Source organism: Heliconius melpomene, chromosome 16, assembly GCF_056956725.1.
Source record: "Heliconius melpomene rosina isolate 202511_hmr_F chromosome 16, ASM5695672v1, whole genome shotgun sequence".
NCBI lineage: Eukaryota > Metazoa > Arthropoda > Insecta > Lepidoptera > Nymphalidae > Heliconius > Heliconius melpomene.
Window position 1 is genome coordinate 6,595,859 of NC_140404.1, and position 16,664 is coordinate 6,612,522.

The 16,664-nt window shown below is 31.1% G+C and overlaps 3 protein-coding genes and 1 long non-coding RNA gene across 4 annotated transcripts; 1 reads left to right on the plus strand and 3 right to left on the minus strand.

Moving 5' to 3' along the window:
* Positions 1–598: 598 nt before the first annotated feature.
* On the minus strand, positions 599–3,283 carry LOC146530839 (UDP-glucosyltransferase 2-like). The gene is made up of 4 exons (XM_085198916.1): positions 2,424–3,283; positions 1,853–2,075; positions 1,240–1,456; positions 599–966 (listed from the first exon to the last, which is right to left on the minus strand). The coding sequence occupies exons 1-4, from the start codon at positions 3,231–3,233 to the stop codon at positions 663–665; spliced, it is 1,554 nt and encodes a 517-aa protein (XP_085055042.1). The 5' UTR covers positions 3,234–3,283; the 3' UTR covers positions 599–662.
* LOC146530840 (uncharacterized) lies at positions 1,364–8,684 on the plus strand. Its single transcript, XR_014878837.1, has 2 exons — positions 1,364–1,500; positions 7,819–8,684. It is a non-coding gene; the product is annotated as an uncharacterized LOC146530840 (long non-coding RNA).
* On the minus strand, positions 5,446–8,394 carry LOC146530841 (UDP-glycosyltransferase UGT5-like). The gene is made up of 4 exons (XM_085198914.1): positions 7,570–8,394; positions 6,893–7,115; positions 6,464–6,680; positions 5,446–5,939 (listed from the first exon to the last, which is right to left on the minus strand). The coding sequence occupies exons 1-4, from the start codon at positions 8,392–8,394 to the stop codon at positions 5,642–5,644; spliced, it is 1,563 nt and encodes a 520-aa protein (XP_085055040.1). The 3' UTR covers positions 5,446–5,641.
* A 97-nt stretch (positions 8,685–8,781) lies between the features above and the next one.
* LOC146530842 (UDP-glycosyltransferase UGT5-like) lies at positions 8,782–15,004 on the minus strand. Its single transcript, XM_085198918.1, has 4 exons — positions 13,989–15,004; positions 13,534–13,756; positions 9,743–9,959; positions 8,782–9,399 (listed from the first exon to the last, which is right to left on the minus strand). The coding sequence occupies exons 1-4, from the start codon at positions 14,817–14,819 to the stop codon at positions 9,120–9,122; spliced, it is 1,551 nt and encodes a 516-aa protein (XP_085055044.1). The 5' UTR covers positions 14,820–15,004; the 3' UTR covers positions 8,782–9,119.
* Between the last annotated feature and the right edge of the window lie 1,660 nt (positions 15,005–16,664).

The following is a 16,664-nucleotide window of genomic DNA, read 5'->3' on the forward strand; positions in this document are numbered from 1 at the left end:
ATAGATATCAGATACAGATAGCTGTTCTCTATATATAATAAAACAGTAAAAATATTTTATTTGTACATTTAGTATTTTTGACTGAAATGGATAGAGGGACACTTAAAAAGAATAATAGAAAGCACTAATATTTTTTTGCCATTCTTGTCTGTCTGTATGTATGGTCACGCTAATTTCTGAAAGTACTGAACCGATTTACGTGAAACATTCACCAATTTCTTTGTTTTAACCCAGCTTAGCATTTAAAGTTTGTTTCATCAGAATCGGTTCATTAAAAAAAGTTATAGTCATTTGAATGAACTCAAGGCATAAGTAAGTTTGCCTGCAAATATATAGCAATCTATATATGTATAATTATAATAAATCTGTATTTGTTTGTAATAAATCTCTATTTTTAACCGACTTTCCAAACAAGGAGGTGGTTCTCAATTAAATATTTTCGATTCGATATTCGATTCCTTTATACAATTAATTATTTTGAATTCGAAAATATATAATTAAACGAAATAACTGCAAAATGATGAATCATAAAACTTTTTATAGTTTTTATGAGACTTAAATACTTTTATTATAAAGAGGTGCAAATAAGTAGACAGGATAGTTATAAAAAAGTTTATTTCTAAAACTTATTACTTTTTAATATTGAAATATTAAAGCGTGCGCTAATCACCTTTTTTCTTTTTCTTATTTTTATTTTTTACGCTGTGCACCTCGCTCTTTTTACTTTTTCCACACATGAGAGTAAGTGTTAATTTAGTTACGTATCCCACAGAAATGACTGCAAGTGCTAGGACACCTACGACGTCGAGACTATAGTATTGGTAACGAGGAACATCGGCTGCCGGGGTTCTGAACGTGTAGTTGGGATACTTTGCGGCAAATTCTGTCCAGTATATAGCAGTATCCAACGAAGGTAATGGACGATCCTTCCATGCTTTTGATAAAGTCTTTACGTTCTCTCGGAATCTATTAAAGATATATTTATAGCGGTTAGAGTTTAGAACATGCTTATTTAAAATGGTTTCTTGAGACACAAAACAGTTCAAATAAATACATTTTTTAAAAAAATGCATAAATACCCTCCTAGTCTTATTAAGTGACATAAATATTAAATGTTATGAAATATTAGTAAGGATGTTCATCAAGTCTTAGCAAATATTAGTCACTGTCAAACAGCGGATAACACAGTATAAAAAAAAGATAGCTTAGGTAAGCCATAAAATATATTAGTTTACTTACTTTGGATCCAATACTTTTTTTAATGCTGCTACTAAATTATTTTTTGTTAAATCTCTGATTTGCAGTGTAACCCCAAGTCCACTTTCTTCTATTGATGCTGCATTGGAGGGCTGGTCACCGATTACGGGCATAGCCACCGTGGGTACCCCGAAATGTATGGCTTCCGTAGTTCCGCCCATACCAGCATGGGAGAAAAAAGCTAGTGTTTTAGAGTGACCTGGAATGAGAGTGGATTAAACCTCTTTAGTCTGATGAATGTAGGTAAATATTGATGCACCTTTTAAACTTTACTTTTTGTTTGATACATTTAAAAAATTGTAATCTTTTAAGGCTATGATTCATAAAATTTATTATTTATGTAGATATGTCTATTTATGAAGGACGTCCATTCATCACATGATGTTTTTTTAAACATTTTATAACAAAATTTATATTAGAACAAAATATATGTTTGAACATGTCCTCGAATCAGGAATTAGCAAACACCTAGCAAAGTAAAAAAACGTGATAGGTATCTTACTGCATCTCTCCGCCTTGTGATATATCGTAATTTTTCACGATTTTCACCTATCTAACGACCAGAGGTGTGTTAAATTTTTTTGTAATAACTTACCTAAAATATCAACTTGCGGCAACCAGCTCGCAACAAAAAGCTTATTTCTATCCATCTTCACATCTTTACTTTCCCATTTCCAAATGAATCTATATGGAAGTTCAGCAATGGCTCCTAAAATCTCTTTTAGTTTATCGTCTGGCATCGTAGAAGTTTTAACGACGGATCCAAAACTTATGTATATGACACCATGTTCTGCTTCGTCCATAAATCTCTTCAATTCCTGTAAATTTATATTTTATTTTGTAATTATTGAATTATATTTAAGACAGCCAATATTTATATATAACAAAGTATTATATATTTTAACTGTTCTTGTTTTAATAATACATCATTTTTAAATATAGGATCAAGCTTAGCGCTTAGCTATTTTGATTGTATTTTTTTGCTCCATAACCAATTTCATTTTTAAAAAGATTTTAAAATTAAAATAAAAGTCCCCGTTTGCTAATGTTTCGGAAGTGTAGTTACAAGGTTGTTTAATCCATATTAAAAAAAATATTAATAGGCAACTGAACAAACATTTTTTACTCTAAGTTCAAAACAAAAATTTTTTTTATTAGAAACTTACTCCAGTTAATGGGTTGCTGTCTTTCACATGGAAACCACCTACTTCAATAACATTACTAGGAAATAGCCGCGATCCCGTGAGAACAAAATTGTGATACAATAGCAAGAATTTTATTTCTTTTGCTAATTCTTCCAATGGAGGTATATCATCATAATATTTAGCTAGCTCTAATTGGTCGTTCCTTTGACTATTTATATAGAATAGCGTATTGAAGTACAAATCAAATATAGTTCTTTCAACTCTTTGCCATATTGTAGGTTTTGTTCCACCTTCCAAAAAAATATATGAGACAAATGATGGGTTATTTGGAATACCAAATCTACTGTACTGCCAAGGCATCAAAATGTGAGACGCTATGCCCACAACTGGTGCATTCAGCTTGTAAGCAATACCTAAAGCACAATCACTGTTAAACTGTTCAACCACGATTACATCGAACTTAATTTTATTTTCAACAAGTTTTCTAACTTCTTGGTTAGCTAACAACACTGCACAGTTCTCTTTTCCAGCATTAGTTAAGAAGAATCCAACACCTAATATAGTTGAATATGATCTAGAAAAGGGCAAGTCATCCTCCACAATTTTGATACTTCCAGCTAAGCTTATATCGCGATAATTGGCCGGCGAGTGCGCTTCCGGAAAGTGTGAAATCACTGTTATATTGTGGCCCCGTCTAGCTAGTTCTTGTAAATACACTCTAAATACAAAAAAATGGCTTTTTCCTTGGTAGGGAAATATTCCTAAAATATTTAACGCGTTTACTTTGTATAAAATAACACAGAAAAATAGAGAAACCGTGTAAAAATTCATGTTTGCAGCCACGCGAGAGTCAAGGCCGTCCGCGACGTACTGACTTGAATTGAATTGAATTTAGCATTTAGCACTCACTAAGTTACTAGATAATCTTATAAATATATCTGATACAACTGTGTGGGTGGATTTGTAAATGTAGGTATAAATACATAATACTTAGTTGATACATTTATTTGCTTTATAAGTGCTTATTATGTATGTTTTTTTTTAGCTTTACGCTATATCCCGCATGTAGCATGGTAGGCAGACGGAGCCTAGTGTCAAGAAACTCCGCTCTTCACTTTTCAGAATTCTGGATGATTCTGGATTCTTGTGAATTTGAATTAATTGTAGCAATTTATATATTATATGAAAAAGATAATTGAAAATCATCGAAAAGAAATAATATAATCAATTTTGTAGAAGATTACTTACAACTAATGTTAATTTAATATGTAGGTGCCTAATTAGTATGTTTGTTTTACATAATATGGTTCAAAAGTTAGGTATGTATCCTATCCTATCCTATCCTATCCTATATCTTATAAAACAAAGTCGCTTTTCGTGTCTGTCTGTTGTTTCTAACTCTTCTTCTTCTAAACCACCCAACGGATTTTGATGCGGATTTCACCATTAAGTCGAGTATTTTTCATAGAAGGTTTATATATAGTTTATTATTTGTACATTCTTATGTAAATTAACATAAATACGATAAATGTGTATAAAGTCCTACCCGTTGAGACACTTTCGCGCATGCGCTGCTTTAATGGTAAGTACTGCATGAAAAAAATGTACTGGAGTATTGTTCGTCTTAATAAGATCTACAAAAAAGTCCGCGAGAGCATATTCGTATCTATTAAGAATAACGTGTAGTGATTATATTTCTGTCTAAAAATTGTAATTTCAATATATTTTTCATTGTGAGGGATATTTTTCCATAATGGTATTAATCCTTATCCTTTAAAATACTTTATTAATTTTCTACGTTAAACGAAGATAAAATTTGTTTTTTACACTATTTCGAAATTTTATTTTTTTAATTTTATTTTCGAATAGTTTTAGAGAAAAACGCATTTAATTGTTGACACATCCCGCCGTTGACACATCAGCTGTATGTTACTCAAGTTTCACTTATCCCTTACTCTCAGGATATAAATAAGTATATTAGTTACGTTGGCCATTTAATGTAGATCAAAACTTCTCTTTCGTCTTTTACTGTTTTTCATTTTAATAAGTACTTAGAAGTTGTTACAATATGAAAAAATCCTTGCTGCGAAACGCGCCTCGCGACGTTATGCTTATAAAAGCGAGTCCGCCGCGCCCGCCTGCCTTACACGCATCGGTGGTTCAGTGGTAGAATGCTCGCCTGCCACGCGGGCAGCCCGAGTTCAATTCCCGGCCAATGCATTCTATTTAATTTTTGTCACAGGCAGCCACGTAGTGCTTGCTTTTCATCAGGGACAGAATACCCTCTTCAGCATTAACCACAAGCTCGAAAAAAAAAACCCGCCTGCCTTTATAGCAACGAAGATTTAGATGCGTTTGCACGTATTGGATAATTCGAGTTGAATGTATTATTTAATGTCATTTAACTATCTAAAAATAGTAATTTAAATATACTTTAATAAGTACTTGAAAAGATTAGTAGCACAGATTTAAAATTACGGTACCTACTAAAAAATCCTTGCTGTGTAAAACAATTGGAAAATCCTTATCGAAACTACGAAAATGCGGGTTGCATTAGGGTTTAATTAATTTTCACATTATCTTGAGTGCTTTGCAAACATACATTATATGAATAATCCAGTAGTAAAAGCGGGCGAAGCCGCAATAGGGTCGCTAGTTTTTTATGTAACTGAGTATAACATATTATTTTTATTACATATTCAAGAAAAATCGTGACGCAAGGGCACACAAGGTTGCGACTGTAAACACGACTGGTTGTGGGTTGGATTCCCATTCAAGAAAATGAAATATTTATATTAATATATATTTTCGTTTCTTCTCTCTGCCACTCAAGAATTCGGTGGAAAATGGGAAACGGTGAGTCTTTAACATTAGGTTCCCTCTGCCTACCCTGCTGTGCGTGGGTATATAGAATAGACCAGGAAAGCAAAAATAATGTTAAATAAAATATTCTCCAACATCAAATTAAACCTATCTCTATCACGTTCCGTCTGGTATGTAAGTATAATGTATTATGATGGAATCAAGTTGTATTAAATCGATAAAGATTTTAAAATTAATTTATTAAATCGTTGGAAGTTCTTATAAAATATGCCAAAAATTACCCGTTGAAAAAATATTTTATTATTTAAAACTATCATAATGAATGTTCCTTAATTAAAAATAATAAAAAACTAAACTTAACTAACTTAACTATAAAATTGAAATTATAAATGAGGTCTTAACGTAAGCAACCTACTCTAGTCAGCCTTCTTGTTTTCATTACTTTGTGTTTTTTTTAATAACTTACTTATTGTAATTCTATACAATAACGATATGAAAAACTTAAGTAAAATAATATTTATGACAACAATAATAAATAAAATAACATAAACATCTATACAGAGGTATTGGTACATAGGTGTGTCCGTAACAGGCGGTCTGAAGGTAACATTTTTGTAGCGCGCCGCGAACTCCGTCCAGAAAATTGCTTCATTCATTGCTTTTATAGGTCGATCGTGCCACGCTTTGGATAGGTGTTTTACATTTTCTCGAAACCTGAAAATTTAAATAGAGGTTTATATTATAATATAGAAAAAAATACGTAAATCGTGGCGTTGAGTTTCGCCACTCAACACGCAATGCCATAAAAATTCGGCGGAAAGTGGGGAACGGAGTGTTTTAGCATTAGGTCCCCTGTGCGTACCCTGCAGTAAGCAATGTAAATGTAATTGTAAATGTAAATGTAATGACTTGTATTGTAAATGTAAATATAATAACTTTGTAATGGTTTTTTCGCTTCGCGCGAATTACGCTTACGCGGTGAATTTCATACAATATGCAACAGGAACGGTGCATAAATGCTTGTATCTTTTGATTGCATAGACTTAAAAGGTTGATTATTTCTGGGCTACATGTACAATAGACCTGAATATTTAATATTATTTTCAGCTTGATATCTCCACGCGATCTCGAGATGATTGCTTTTGACAGACGAACAGACGGACAGCAAAATGATCCTATATCTCGTTCTTTCTTTTTGAGGTGTGGAATTTTAAAATTAATAAAAAGCTTATACTCACGCAGGATTAAGAACTGTTTTAAATTTCTCGAGAAGGTAATCTTTGCTGAGAGAATCATATTCTACTTGTACGCCCAAGCCACTTTCTTCTATAGCAGCTGCGTTAGTTGGTTGGTCTCCATAAATCGGCATTCCTACTACAGGTACGCCATGATAAATTGCTTCAGTAGTCCCTAATAGGCCACAATGAGAAAAAAATGCGACAACTTTTGGATGTGCTGAAAATATATATAAATATTATGTAATGTGCGCTCTAAATTTCTCTATCTAGAGATAGAGAAATTATCAAACTCTACGATCTCTCTGACTATTATGAAAGATATATGTATATGTTTTAAATAATTACAACTACAGCATTTTTAAATCTTAACATTTAATTTACTTTATATGTTTATATAAAAGTAGATACTGTAATTAAATATTTAGTTACCAAAAATGTCGTTCTGTGGCAACCATTTTGATAAATAAATATCAGTCGAATTTACAGGTAATTTTCTTTTATTCCACTTCCAAATAACGCGCTGGGGTAGTTCAGACATAGCGTCTATAATACTTTGTATTTTGTCGATTGACATCGCGGATCCTTTTAACAGTGTCCCAAAACTTATATAAATGACTCCATGCTCGGACTCGTCGATGAACTTTTTCAAGTCCTATTGAGAAAAATATTTTTTTTATTGTTATTTATTAAGTCATAAAACATACATAAATTTTACCATATATATACATATATGGTAAAATTATTTTTTCTTTTATGTTTATACAAGGTGTATTCGGATCTCATATATTCTATCTCTATTGATAATTAGGTGTCGATTACTGGGGCCTCAAGATCGATAACGGGTGATTTTCTCTATTATTGGCTAATACAAATTTTAAGCAATTTGAATATATCTTTAGGTTGTAAACACATTTTATTTTGTAACGTATATTGTATATTTAATATTATTTTCAGATTATTTGTAACGAATATATGAGATCCGAATACATTAATTGAAATATTTTTACTCGTAATTACATTTTTAAACCCTATATATTCATTTTTATATCTCTTTATATAGGTGTTGATTACTTGTTCCCTATATATAAATAAAATATATTTCTTACCTCTGGCAAAGGTTTCGGTTCAGCAACATGGTAACCACTAACGTCAATAACGTTAGGACCTGATATTGAAGATCCTGACAGAATGAAATTTTGGTACACTAACACTAATTTAATATCTTTAGCTAGATCATTAAGTGGAGGCACGTCACTTATGTATTCACTAGCTATATTTTGTTCTATCGCTTGGCTTACATGAGTAAATATGAAATTGCTATAACTATATAGAAAGCTTCTTGTGATTCTTTCCAGTAAAGTCGGTTCCGTCCCACCTTTCAAGAAATCATAAGTTACATATGACGGATTGTAAGGAACACCAAATCTGTTATAGTGCCAAGGTAGTAGTACATGAGAAGTGATGCCGATCACGGGGGCTTCCAACGCGTAAGCCAACGCCAGGCCACAATCCGTGTTGAACTGTTCCACAACGACCAAATCGAACTTCACACCAGTTTCCCACAAATTTTGAACATCTTCATTATCTAATAACACTCTACAAGTTACCGGACCACTGAATGCTTGAAGCAGTGTGAGTGAAATAAAAACAAAAAGTAGTGATTTGCTTAACGGATGAGTGATCTCGATAGGTTTGGAAGATTCACCCAGGTCTATATCATGATAGTTAGCCAGAATTTCTTTTTGTGGATAGTACGATATAACAGTCACATTGTGCCCACGATTTGCCAACTCTTTTAAATATGGAGAAAAGACGAAGAAATGACTTTTTGCGGGCAATGGAAAAACACCTAAAATATTTAACGATTGCACAGTATTAAAGCTACATATAGTTATTAATACAAAAATATTTAAAAAAGTGAACACAGCCATTATAAATAATAATTACACAATTCAATATGAGCACATGATTATCTTTTAAATTAGTTTTTAGGTCGAGTTAATAAATCAGATATCAAAATATTATAGAGATAAAGGAACAATGAAAAAGATAAACGTGATGTACGAACGCTGGCCAATGTGTCGGCCTTAATACTGGTTTTTTTCAAGCTCGAGTTTGGGGCTTCGGGCCGATTCATAATTTTAATAATAATCCAAGGCTAAGTTATTACATACGTTTTTGTACCTTAATAAATAAATAAATAATATTTATTTTTCAGTTTCTTCATTGTTTTATTTGTTGAATAAAATAAATATTAATAATTATTATTCTCAAATAACAACAAAAGGGTAACGTTTTAAAGTATATACATAAAAACTTAATTATAAATCACATGGCAGCTCTATTTTAAGACAAGTAAATAGCAGTTATAGTATTTTTTTTTGCTTGTGGATCAATCCCCACTCGAAGAAATAAAATATTTATTTTAATTTATATTTACATTTCCTCGCTCTGGTGTCAAGGTAAAGCGCGGCGTTGAGTTTCGCCACTCAACACGCAATGCTCTAGAATTTGGCGGAAAGTGGTGAACGGAGTGTTTTAACACTAGACCCTCTGCCTACCCAGCTGTGTGCGCGATACAGTGTGAAGCTGATTTACCTCATATAAGGTACCTAACCCATCCACCACCACCATCCACCTCTCTTATAACACTAAATTAATGTTTCTTATGTTTTTTTGATTTATTCGAATATAATTTCGTTTTTATCAATGATAGTATTTTTTTTAGAAAAGCTAATAAAATAATAAAAATGACGACAAGCACAAATAGGATATCTAGACAAAGATATTGATAAAGTGGTACATCTGCAGCTGGAGTTCTAAATGTAAAATTATGGTAGCGCGCTGCAAACTCCGTCCAATATATTGCGCTCTCCATAGCTGAAGTCGGTCTGTCCTGCCAGGCTTTTGAAAGAATCTTCACGTTTCGCCTGAACCTGAAATTATTAATTTATGATATATTAATAAAAACATTTTATAATGTATATCTGAGGCCAGTCGTGGCGCGGGGACACAAGAGGGTTACTATAAGGCAACGATTGTGCGTTCGATCCCCATTCGAGAGAATTATTTTTTTATTTATTATTATTGGCGTTTAGTTCCGTCACTCAACACGCAATGCGTCCAATGCATAAAAAAGAAAATATTTTAATACAAAAGCTTAAAATCCATTTTTAAATTTATTTTAATTTCTTTGCTCTGCTCTACGCGTAAGTGTATGCTTAAACCTTATGCTCCATTAAGATGGAAAAAAAGTTATAAAATAGATAATAGACGTACTGTGGATCGAGGACAATTTTCAATTTCTCTAATAATTTATCTTTTGTCAGCTGTGCTATTTGTATTTGGACGCCGAGCCCGCTTTCCTCAACAGCAGCGGCGTTAGCTGGCTGGTCTCCAAATATCGGCATCGCCACCATTGGCACGCCATGGTAAATTGCTTCTGTGGTCCCCAATAGCCCGCAGTGAGAGTAAAACGCGAGAACTTTTGGATGCGCTGAAAATTATAAATTTTATTTAAGCTTAAACGTTTTAGTCGGTTAAGCTCTCAGTAGAATGTCAGTAATTTATTTTTTATTTATTTATAACATAGTACATCAAAATATTTTTTTTTCACGGTCTTAAGCCCGATTTGGCTTATATGAACTTAATATTCTAAGAAGAAGTGTATATTTTTTATTTCAGTGTTTCTAGTATATATTATATATATATGTATATATGTATGTATGTAAGGGTATTTATTATGTATGTATTATATATGTATGTCTATGTATATATAGTCGATTTAATAGTATATATAATTATATATTTATAACTTGTGTATATATGTATATATTGTAACATGTATTATGTATATAATGTGTTAGTTAATATATATATTTTTCAGATATTTTAATTATTTTTTGATTGCACGGTGTTGTTATTCCGCTGTTTGGCATTCATTCACTTCCATAGGTTGGCTGGAAGAGATTTCTTTCAGAAATAAGCCCGCCATTGTAAACATTACTTTTTAACTGTTTTCTTATTATTTTATTACATGTGCAATAAAGAATAAAGAATATATATATAATTGGATATTACAGTAAGGTTGTTGTAGCATCAACCAACGCATTACCTCCTCCTATAAATGTCATTTAAAAAAAAATCTTATATAAAATATAATATTTTAATTACTGAAGTAAAATGAAGAAAAATTTAAGTAAGTGTAATAAATAAAATTATTAATTATTTATTGATACTAATTTAAAACCCGTTATTTGTTGGCAATCATTAAATGACTTACAAAATAACGTATTTTAAATTATAAGTATAATTAATCTATATATATAAAATCGAAAGGTCACTCACTCATCACAAAATCTCAGAAACTACAAGTCCTAGGAATCTCAAATTTTGCATAAGAGTTACTTATAGGACGTAGGTGCTCGCTAAGACGGGAATTTGCAATATTCGACTTCTAAGGGGTTGTTTTTGGGGTTGAAAGTTTGTATGAAACTTCGTTATTACAAATGCTAGGAGTCTCAAATTTTGCATGGACGTCACTTATAGGACGTAAGTACTCATGAAGACAGAAATTAATAATAACGTAGTTCACGCAGGCGAAGCCGCGGGCGGGCCGCTAGTATATTATATAAGTATAAATAATTACACTTATTATTTTTAATTTTCCTTTAGTTTAAAATAATTAAAATATTATTTTCTATAACTTAGTTTTTGTTAAAGTGTGATTTTATTATATTTTATGGTACATATAAGTATTTATTATATATGTATTTGTTTGTATTTCTACATAACTCAGATAATTTTAAAAACTCATAAGATGGTTTGTTATGATTCTAGTATAAAAAGAAAAAGAAGAAAATACAAGATAATAAAAGTTCCCGTTACGAAAACTACATTTGCCTCCATGCAATTCATCAAACGATCTGCCCAATTATATAATGAGATAAACAAACACATTTACATCTATCCTAAAAATTACCGCGCCTGCAAAAAAATTCACACTGAAACTCTCCTACGCCACATCCAATGACATATAATCACCAACAAAACAATACACACACATACTACCATATATACTCACACACACACATGCACACATACACACACACACTTATGGAATCATATACACAAAAAAACATGTTCAACCTAACTTATATATTTATGTACAAAGCAATTAATTTATTATTTTATTTGTAAAATGTTTCTTTTTTTTTTTTTTAGTTTAATGTTAAAGCAGATATTAATAGCAGATAGTTTAGATATTATATAGGAAGACCAGGGTCTCCTAATACAGGCATTACTTGCTTAAAAGGAGATCTCTGTAACAATTATTTTTATGTAAAATCTGTTGAACAAATAAAGTATTTTTATTTATTTTATTTTTTTTGTTGATATATGCAAAAAGCGTTGAGCTCTTTCTTTTTAAAATCGATTAACGAGTAAAGTTATTGATATTAGTTTTAATATCTTCATTGGTGTTCCAATTAATAGCTACATTGTTATTCAGTTCATTTATTAAACTTATACATAACTAGCGGACGCGCGCAGCTTCTCTTGCGTATTTAAGGGTGAATTCTAATAACCCATGAAACATGTGTTCAATGATATATTTTTAAGAGTCTGAATTTCAAATTTTATAAAAATTGGTGCCGATTTAATAAAAAATCTATACAAACTTTCAACCCCTTATTTGCACCATTAGGGGCAGAATTCTAGAAAACCATGAAACATTCAATTAAATACTTTTAAGAGTCTGAATTTCAAATTTTATAAAAATCGGTGCCGATTTAATTTTTTTTCCATACAAACTTTCAGCCCCTATTTCACCCCTTTAGGGTTAACATTTTTCAAAATCCCTTCTTAGTGGATGTCCAGAATACGAAAGTAAACATCTGTCCAAATTTCACGTTTCTACCACCAGCGGTTACGGCTGTGCGTGCGTCTTACCTCAGTCAGTGAGGACAAGTCCTTTTATATATATAGATATACTAAGAGAGGTAGGGGCAGACCTCGATTAACCTTCGAAAATACAGTATCGGAAATACTGGAGGAAGATCACGTAAAAAGGATGAGGACCCCCTGAAGGACATGTATGAAGAGAAAAACTATAAATTTGTTCTTAAATCTTAAATAGCAAAAAAACGCGTATTTCGACATTAAAAAGGGGATCAAAATTAATAGGGTACTTCCAGTTGATCTATAGAATGATTAAATTTGGCAGATTCGGAAGATTTCGCTAGTGTGTTGGTTTGGATAGATTCGTCATGTCTTTTTTAAATATAAAATCATTTTATTATCGATTTAATTAATCGGTTTTAATATTAACCTACTGCCTTCTTTCATTAAGTAGATACTAATTAAGATTATTTAATATAATCAAGTTTTATACTCTTAAAATTAACAATATCCAATGTTTTATGCAACCTTATTCAAAACATATTTTCTTAATTTAGTAAAATTATTATTCTTAAAACAACTACTATATAATCATTACGTGAATTATTTGTATTTGATTGTCTATTTTTAAATTCGCATTTTCGATTTCTAACGTTTTTTAATCAGCTTCACGCTGTATCCCGCATACAGCAGGGTAGGTAGAGGGAACCACGAGCAAGACACTCCGTCCCCCACTTTCCGCCGAGTTCTGGAGGCATGGCGTGTTGAGAGGCGGGTTTCAACACCGCGCTTTGCATCGACACCAGAACGAAAGAATGAAAATATCAATTAAATAAATATTTCCTTTCGTCGAATGGGGATCGAACCCACAAACAGTCGACTTTGCAGCACACTTTGTGCCCCTGCGTCTTTTCATTGTCTCTTATCATTTTTTGTTATTTTTTTAATGTTATTTAATAATATTATGATTTCTTAAAGTTACATTAAGCCACGTGGACGACATACAGAAGTGATAAAGATTGTAAATTATGCTCTTCACATAGAAAGAATTACTCTAAAATTTTAGGGCACCGGGAAATAAAAATTAATTCAACATTAGCATTTTACGTTTAGCATATACTTAATTTTTGCTTGCAAAAATATAACTAATAGTAAAAAAACAAATGACTTACCTAATATCTCGTTTTGTGGCAACCATTTAGATAAATATATATTTTTAGGGTTTCCAGGTAAAGTATCTTCTTCCCATTTCCATATAGCTCGTTGTGGAAGTTCTGATAGCGCATCAATTATGGCAATTATCTTTTCTTTTGGCGTTGAGACGGCCTTAAGCATTGATCCAAAGCTTATATAAATAACTCCATGTTCAGATTCATCAATAAATTTTTGCAGTTCCTGTAAATTTTTATTATCACACATGATAGTTTTTCGCAATAAGAAAATATAAATTATCATTTCGTTATTCAGAACTTAACTTATTTAATTTGCTAAATATACACAAACATTAAAGCCATTAATTACAAACAAATTAAATATTTGACTGATTTAACTTAATTTGGTACTTATAATAAACAATTTAATAAGAAGTGGGTAATGCTGAAATTTCTAAAAAATAAACAATACTCACCGGGTTAATATTTGACAGAAGTTTCGGTTCTTTTAAGTGATAGCCACCAACTTCTATTACGTTAGGAGGTAATAAACTTGAACCAGTTAAAACAAAATGTGTGTAAACAAGAAGAAATTTCATATTACGAGCCAGCTCTTCAAGAGGTGGCACGTTATCGAAATACTGAGCAAGTGTTTGTTGATCTACATTTTGACACATGAATTTGAAGCCGAATTTCAAATACGCATTCAATATAGTTCTTTCTATTCGCTGATAAAAAGTAGGCTTCGTTCCCCCTTCCAGAAATTGAAATGACACATAAGATGGGTTATAAGGGACCCCAAACCTGTCGTATACCCAGGGAGTTAAGCAGTGGGACGTCAAACCGACGACTGGAGCTTTTAAAGCGTGAGCTAATCCAAGCGGGCAATCACTATTGAACTGTTCAACAACGACGAGGTCGAATTTCATTTTGGATTTCCAAAGATTTTGAACATTTTTATCCGCTAGCAAAGTTCTACAATTTTCCGTTCCAGACGAGTATATGAACTGACTAATTTGAAATATAGTGTAATACGATCGATGTATTGAAAACACATCCTCTAAAATTTTCGAATGTTCTACCAAGCTTATGTCATGGTAATTTTGCAATGGCTTTTCACTTGGGAAGTATGAAATAACTGTAACATTGTGTCCTCTCCGCGCCAGCTCTTCAAGATATGGCTTGAAGACGAAAAAATGACTTTTCCCTTGATATGGAAACACTCCAAGAATATTCAACGATTGCGAACTAACCAAATGTGCGAATTTTAAAGATAAAAAATATATCAATACAAAATTTGCCTGCATTTTATCACTGTTTACTTAACGTCCGCACTAAACCAGTACCTTCGGAAGAATGCGACAAAACATTTTGTTTTCCACATCTTTAAATGATAACTGATACTATTAACGATCAGCGTGACTTGTGAGATACTAAATTTTTTTAAATGATGTATGACGATAGCAAGACTATTTATTTGTTGCAGTTTAACTTTGTCATAAATTTAATTGACTCCTCCTTGAATAGATACTACCTACTTTTAGATATTAACAATAATATGCAAAGTTATCCTTGTATATCACATATAAATATAATTTGCTTGTTTAAACTATTACTATTAATGTACGAGAAAAGAAGACGTTAAGAAAATTAAATTTAGGTATAAAGGTTTCTTTTTTCAGCTTCTAGCTATCTCCCCACTTTCCGCTGAATTCTGAGGATATTGTGGTCGTTTTGCTTGGATACCAGAGAGAGGACAAGAAAATATGAAATTTGTAATTTCCTCAAGTGGGAATGGAACCTACAATCAGTCGCGTTTAGGTCATACGCTCGACTGGCCTCAATGTTTTCTTTATTGTTATTTATTTATTTATCTTATAAATAGTGTACTTTATTTTTATCTTACGTACAAAGAACATTGTACTCTACACGTTCATTGCACACTACACACCACATATAAAACTATCTTAACATATACTTATTATTCTATGAAAAATAAAGTAAAATGAAAAAGTAAAAAAAAAACCGATAAACAAAATTGCGTAATAATAAAAATAATATATATATATTATATAGCAAAAAATGTTTACTAAAATAAAGTTTTACTTATATTATAAAAAATATATATTTATGTATACCTATAAAAATGTAAACATTTTTTATTTAACTACATACTTAAACAGTTAAAACCAATTTCATTATAAAAAATTATACTTAGTTACAGTAGTAAGATATAAACAAGATTTTTAAACTACATTGCATAAAATGGTACAACTAAAAAAATTGTAAAAAAAATACAAGATAAAAAAAATATATGGTTAAAAACATTTATAAATAAAATAATGTAAATCCTGTTAAAAACTTTAAGCAATTCACAAAACAATTATCAAAATAAGTTATTATGTCGTTTATGATTTTTTTTTATTTTCGGAAAATATTTAGTCCAATCGATCTCTGCTATCTTCAAATAGGAAATGATAGATTACGTGAATTTTATCTATTGTAATCGAATTTTATCTACTCACCCATCTTTAGCGGGCAGTTATCAAAATGATATACATAAATTTAAATTTATGCCTTTTTTATATAGGCCATCAGCTCTGCAATGTGATATTTTAAATTACTTATATTTACTAGAGAACTAATTCACGCGCCATACGCTGCCATAGCAACTTATCTTTGTTTTTATACAAAAAGTATAGTTAATTTTATTAATTTATTGTATCTTTTATATACTCCTGCTATTTACATCTCAAGCAAAAACCTTAACTTATGGAGTACCCATAAGTTAAGGTTTTTGCTTCACCTATTGAAACATAGATTTTATCTAAACAACATATAAAAGATTTACTTTTAATGATATAGGTAAGTAAGTATTTGTAGCTTGAATAAACAGCAATTAATACAATTGCATTAGTGCGTGAATAACTAAAGTGATTCTTAATGGTCGCCTTTATTGTATACGAGTATGTAAAAACTACTTTTTTATAATTTATAAATATTAATAATAATTTACAAACGTTTTTTTCTGTCTTAGATACACTTTTATAAAACTTATTGTCTTACTGCAGTATGATTATGCAATGTCTATGAATGTACATAAGTTATAATAATAGGTTGAGATCCCAGCGTTTAACTCTGCAGGTATCTGT

What these genes read in the sequence shown, in the direction of transcription:
- LOC146530841 (XM_085198914.1), bottom strand. Translation starts at nt 8,394, where the DNA reads ATGGCTGTGTTCACTTTTTTAAATATTTTTGTATTAATAACTATATGT. An exon ending in GCCACAGAACGACATTTTTG is followed by an intron (nt 6,681 to 6,892) that starts GTAACTAAATAT and finishes ATATATTTTCAG; the next exon opens with CACATCCAAAAGTTGTCGCA. An exon ending in AAAACAGTTCTTAATCCTGC is followed by an intron (nt 5,940 to 6,463) that starts GTGAGTATAAGC and finishes TTAAATTTTCAG; the next exon opens with GTTTCGAGAAAATGTAAAAC.
- LOC146530839 (XM_085198916.1), bottom strand. Translation starts at nt 3,233, where the DNA reads ATGAATTTTTACACGGTTTCTCTATTTTTCTGTGTTATTTTATACAAA. An exon ending in GCCGCAAGTTGATATTTTAG is followed by an intron (nt 1,457 to 1,852) that starts GTAAGTTATTAC and finishes CTCTCATTCCAG; the next exon opens with GTCACTCTAAAACACTAGCT. An exon ending in AAAAAAGTATTGGATCCAAA is followed by an intron (nt 967 to 1,239) that starts GTAAGTAAACTA and finishes TATCTTTAATAG; the next exon opens with ATTCCGAGAGAACGTAAAGA.
- LOC146530842 (XM_085198918.1), bottom strand. Translation starts at nt 14,819, where the DNA reads ATGCAGGCAAATTTTGTATTGATATATTTTTTATCTTTAAAATTCGCA. An exon ending in TTCTGTCAAATATTAACCCG is followed by an intron (nt 13,757 to 13,988) that starts GTGAGTATTGTT and finishes AAAAATTTACAG; the next exon opens with GAACTGCAAAAATTTATTGA. An exon ending in AAAATTGTCCTCGATCCACA is followed by an intron (nt 9,400 to 9,742) that starts GTACGTCTATTA and finishes TAATAATTTCAG; the next exon opens with GTTCAGGCGAAACGTGAAGA.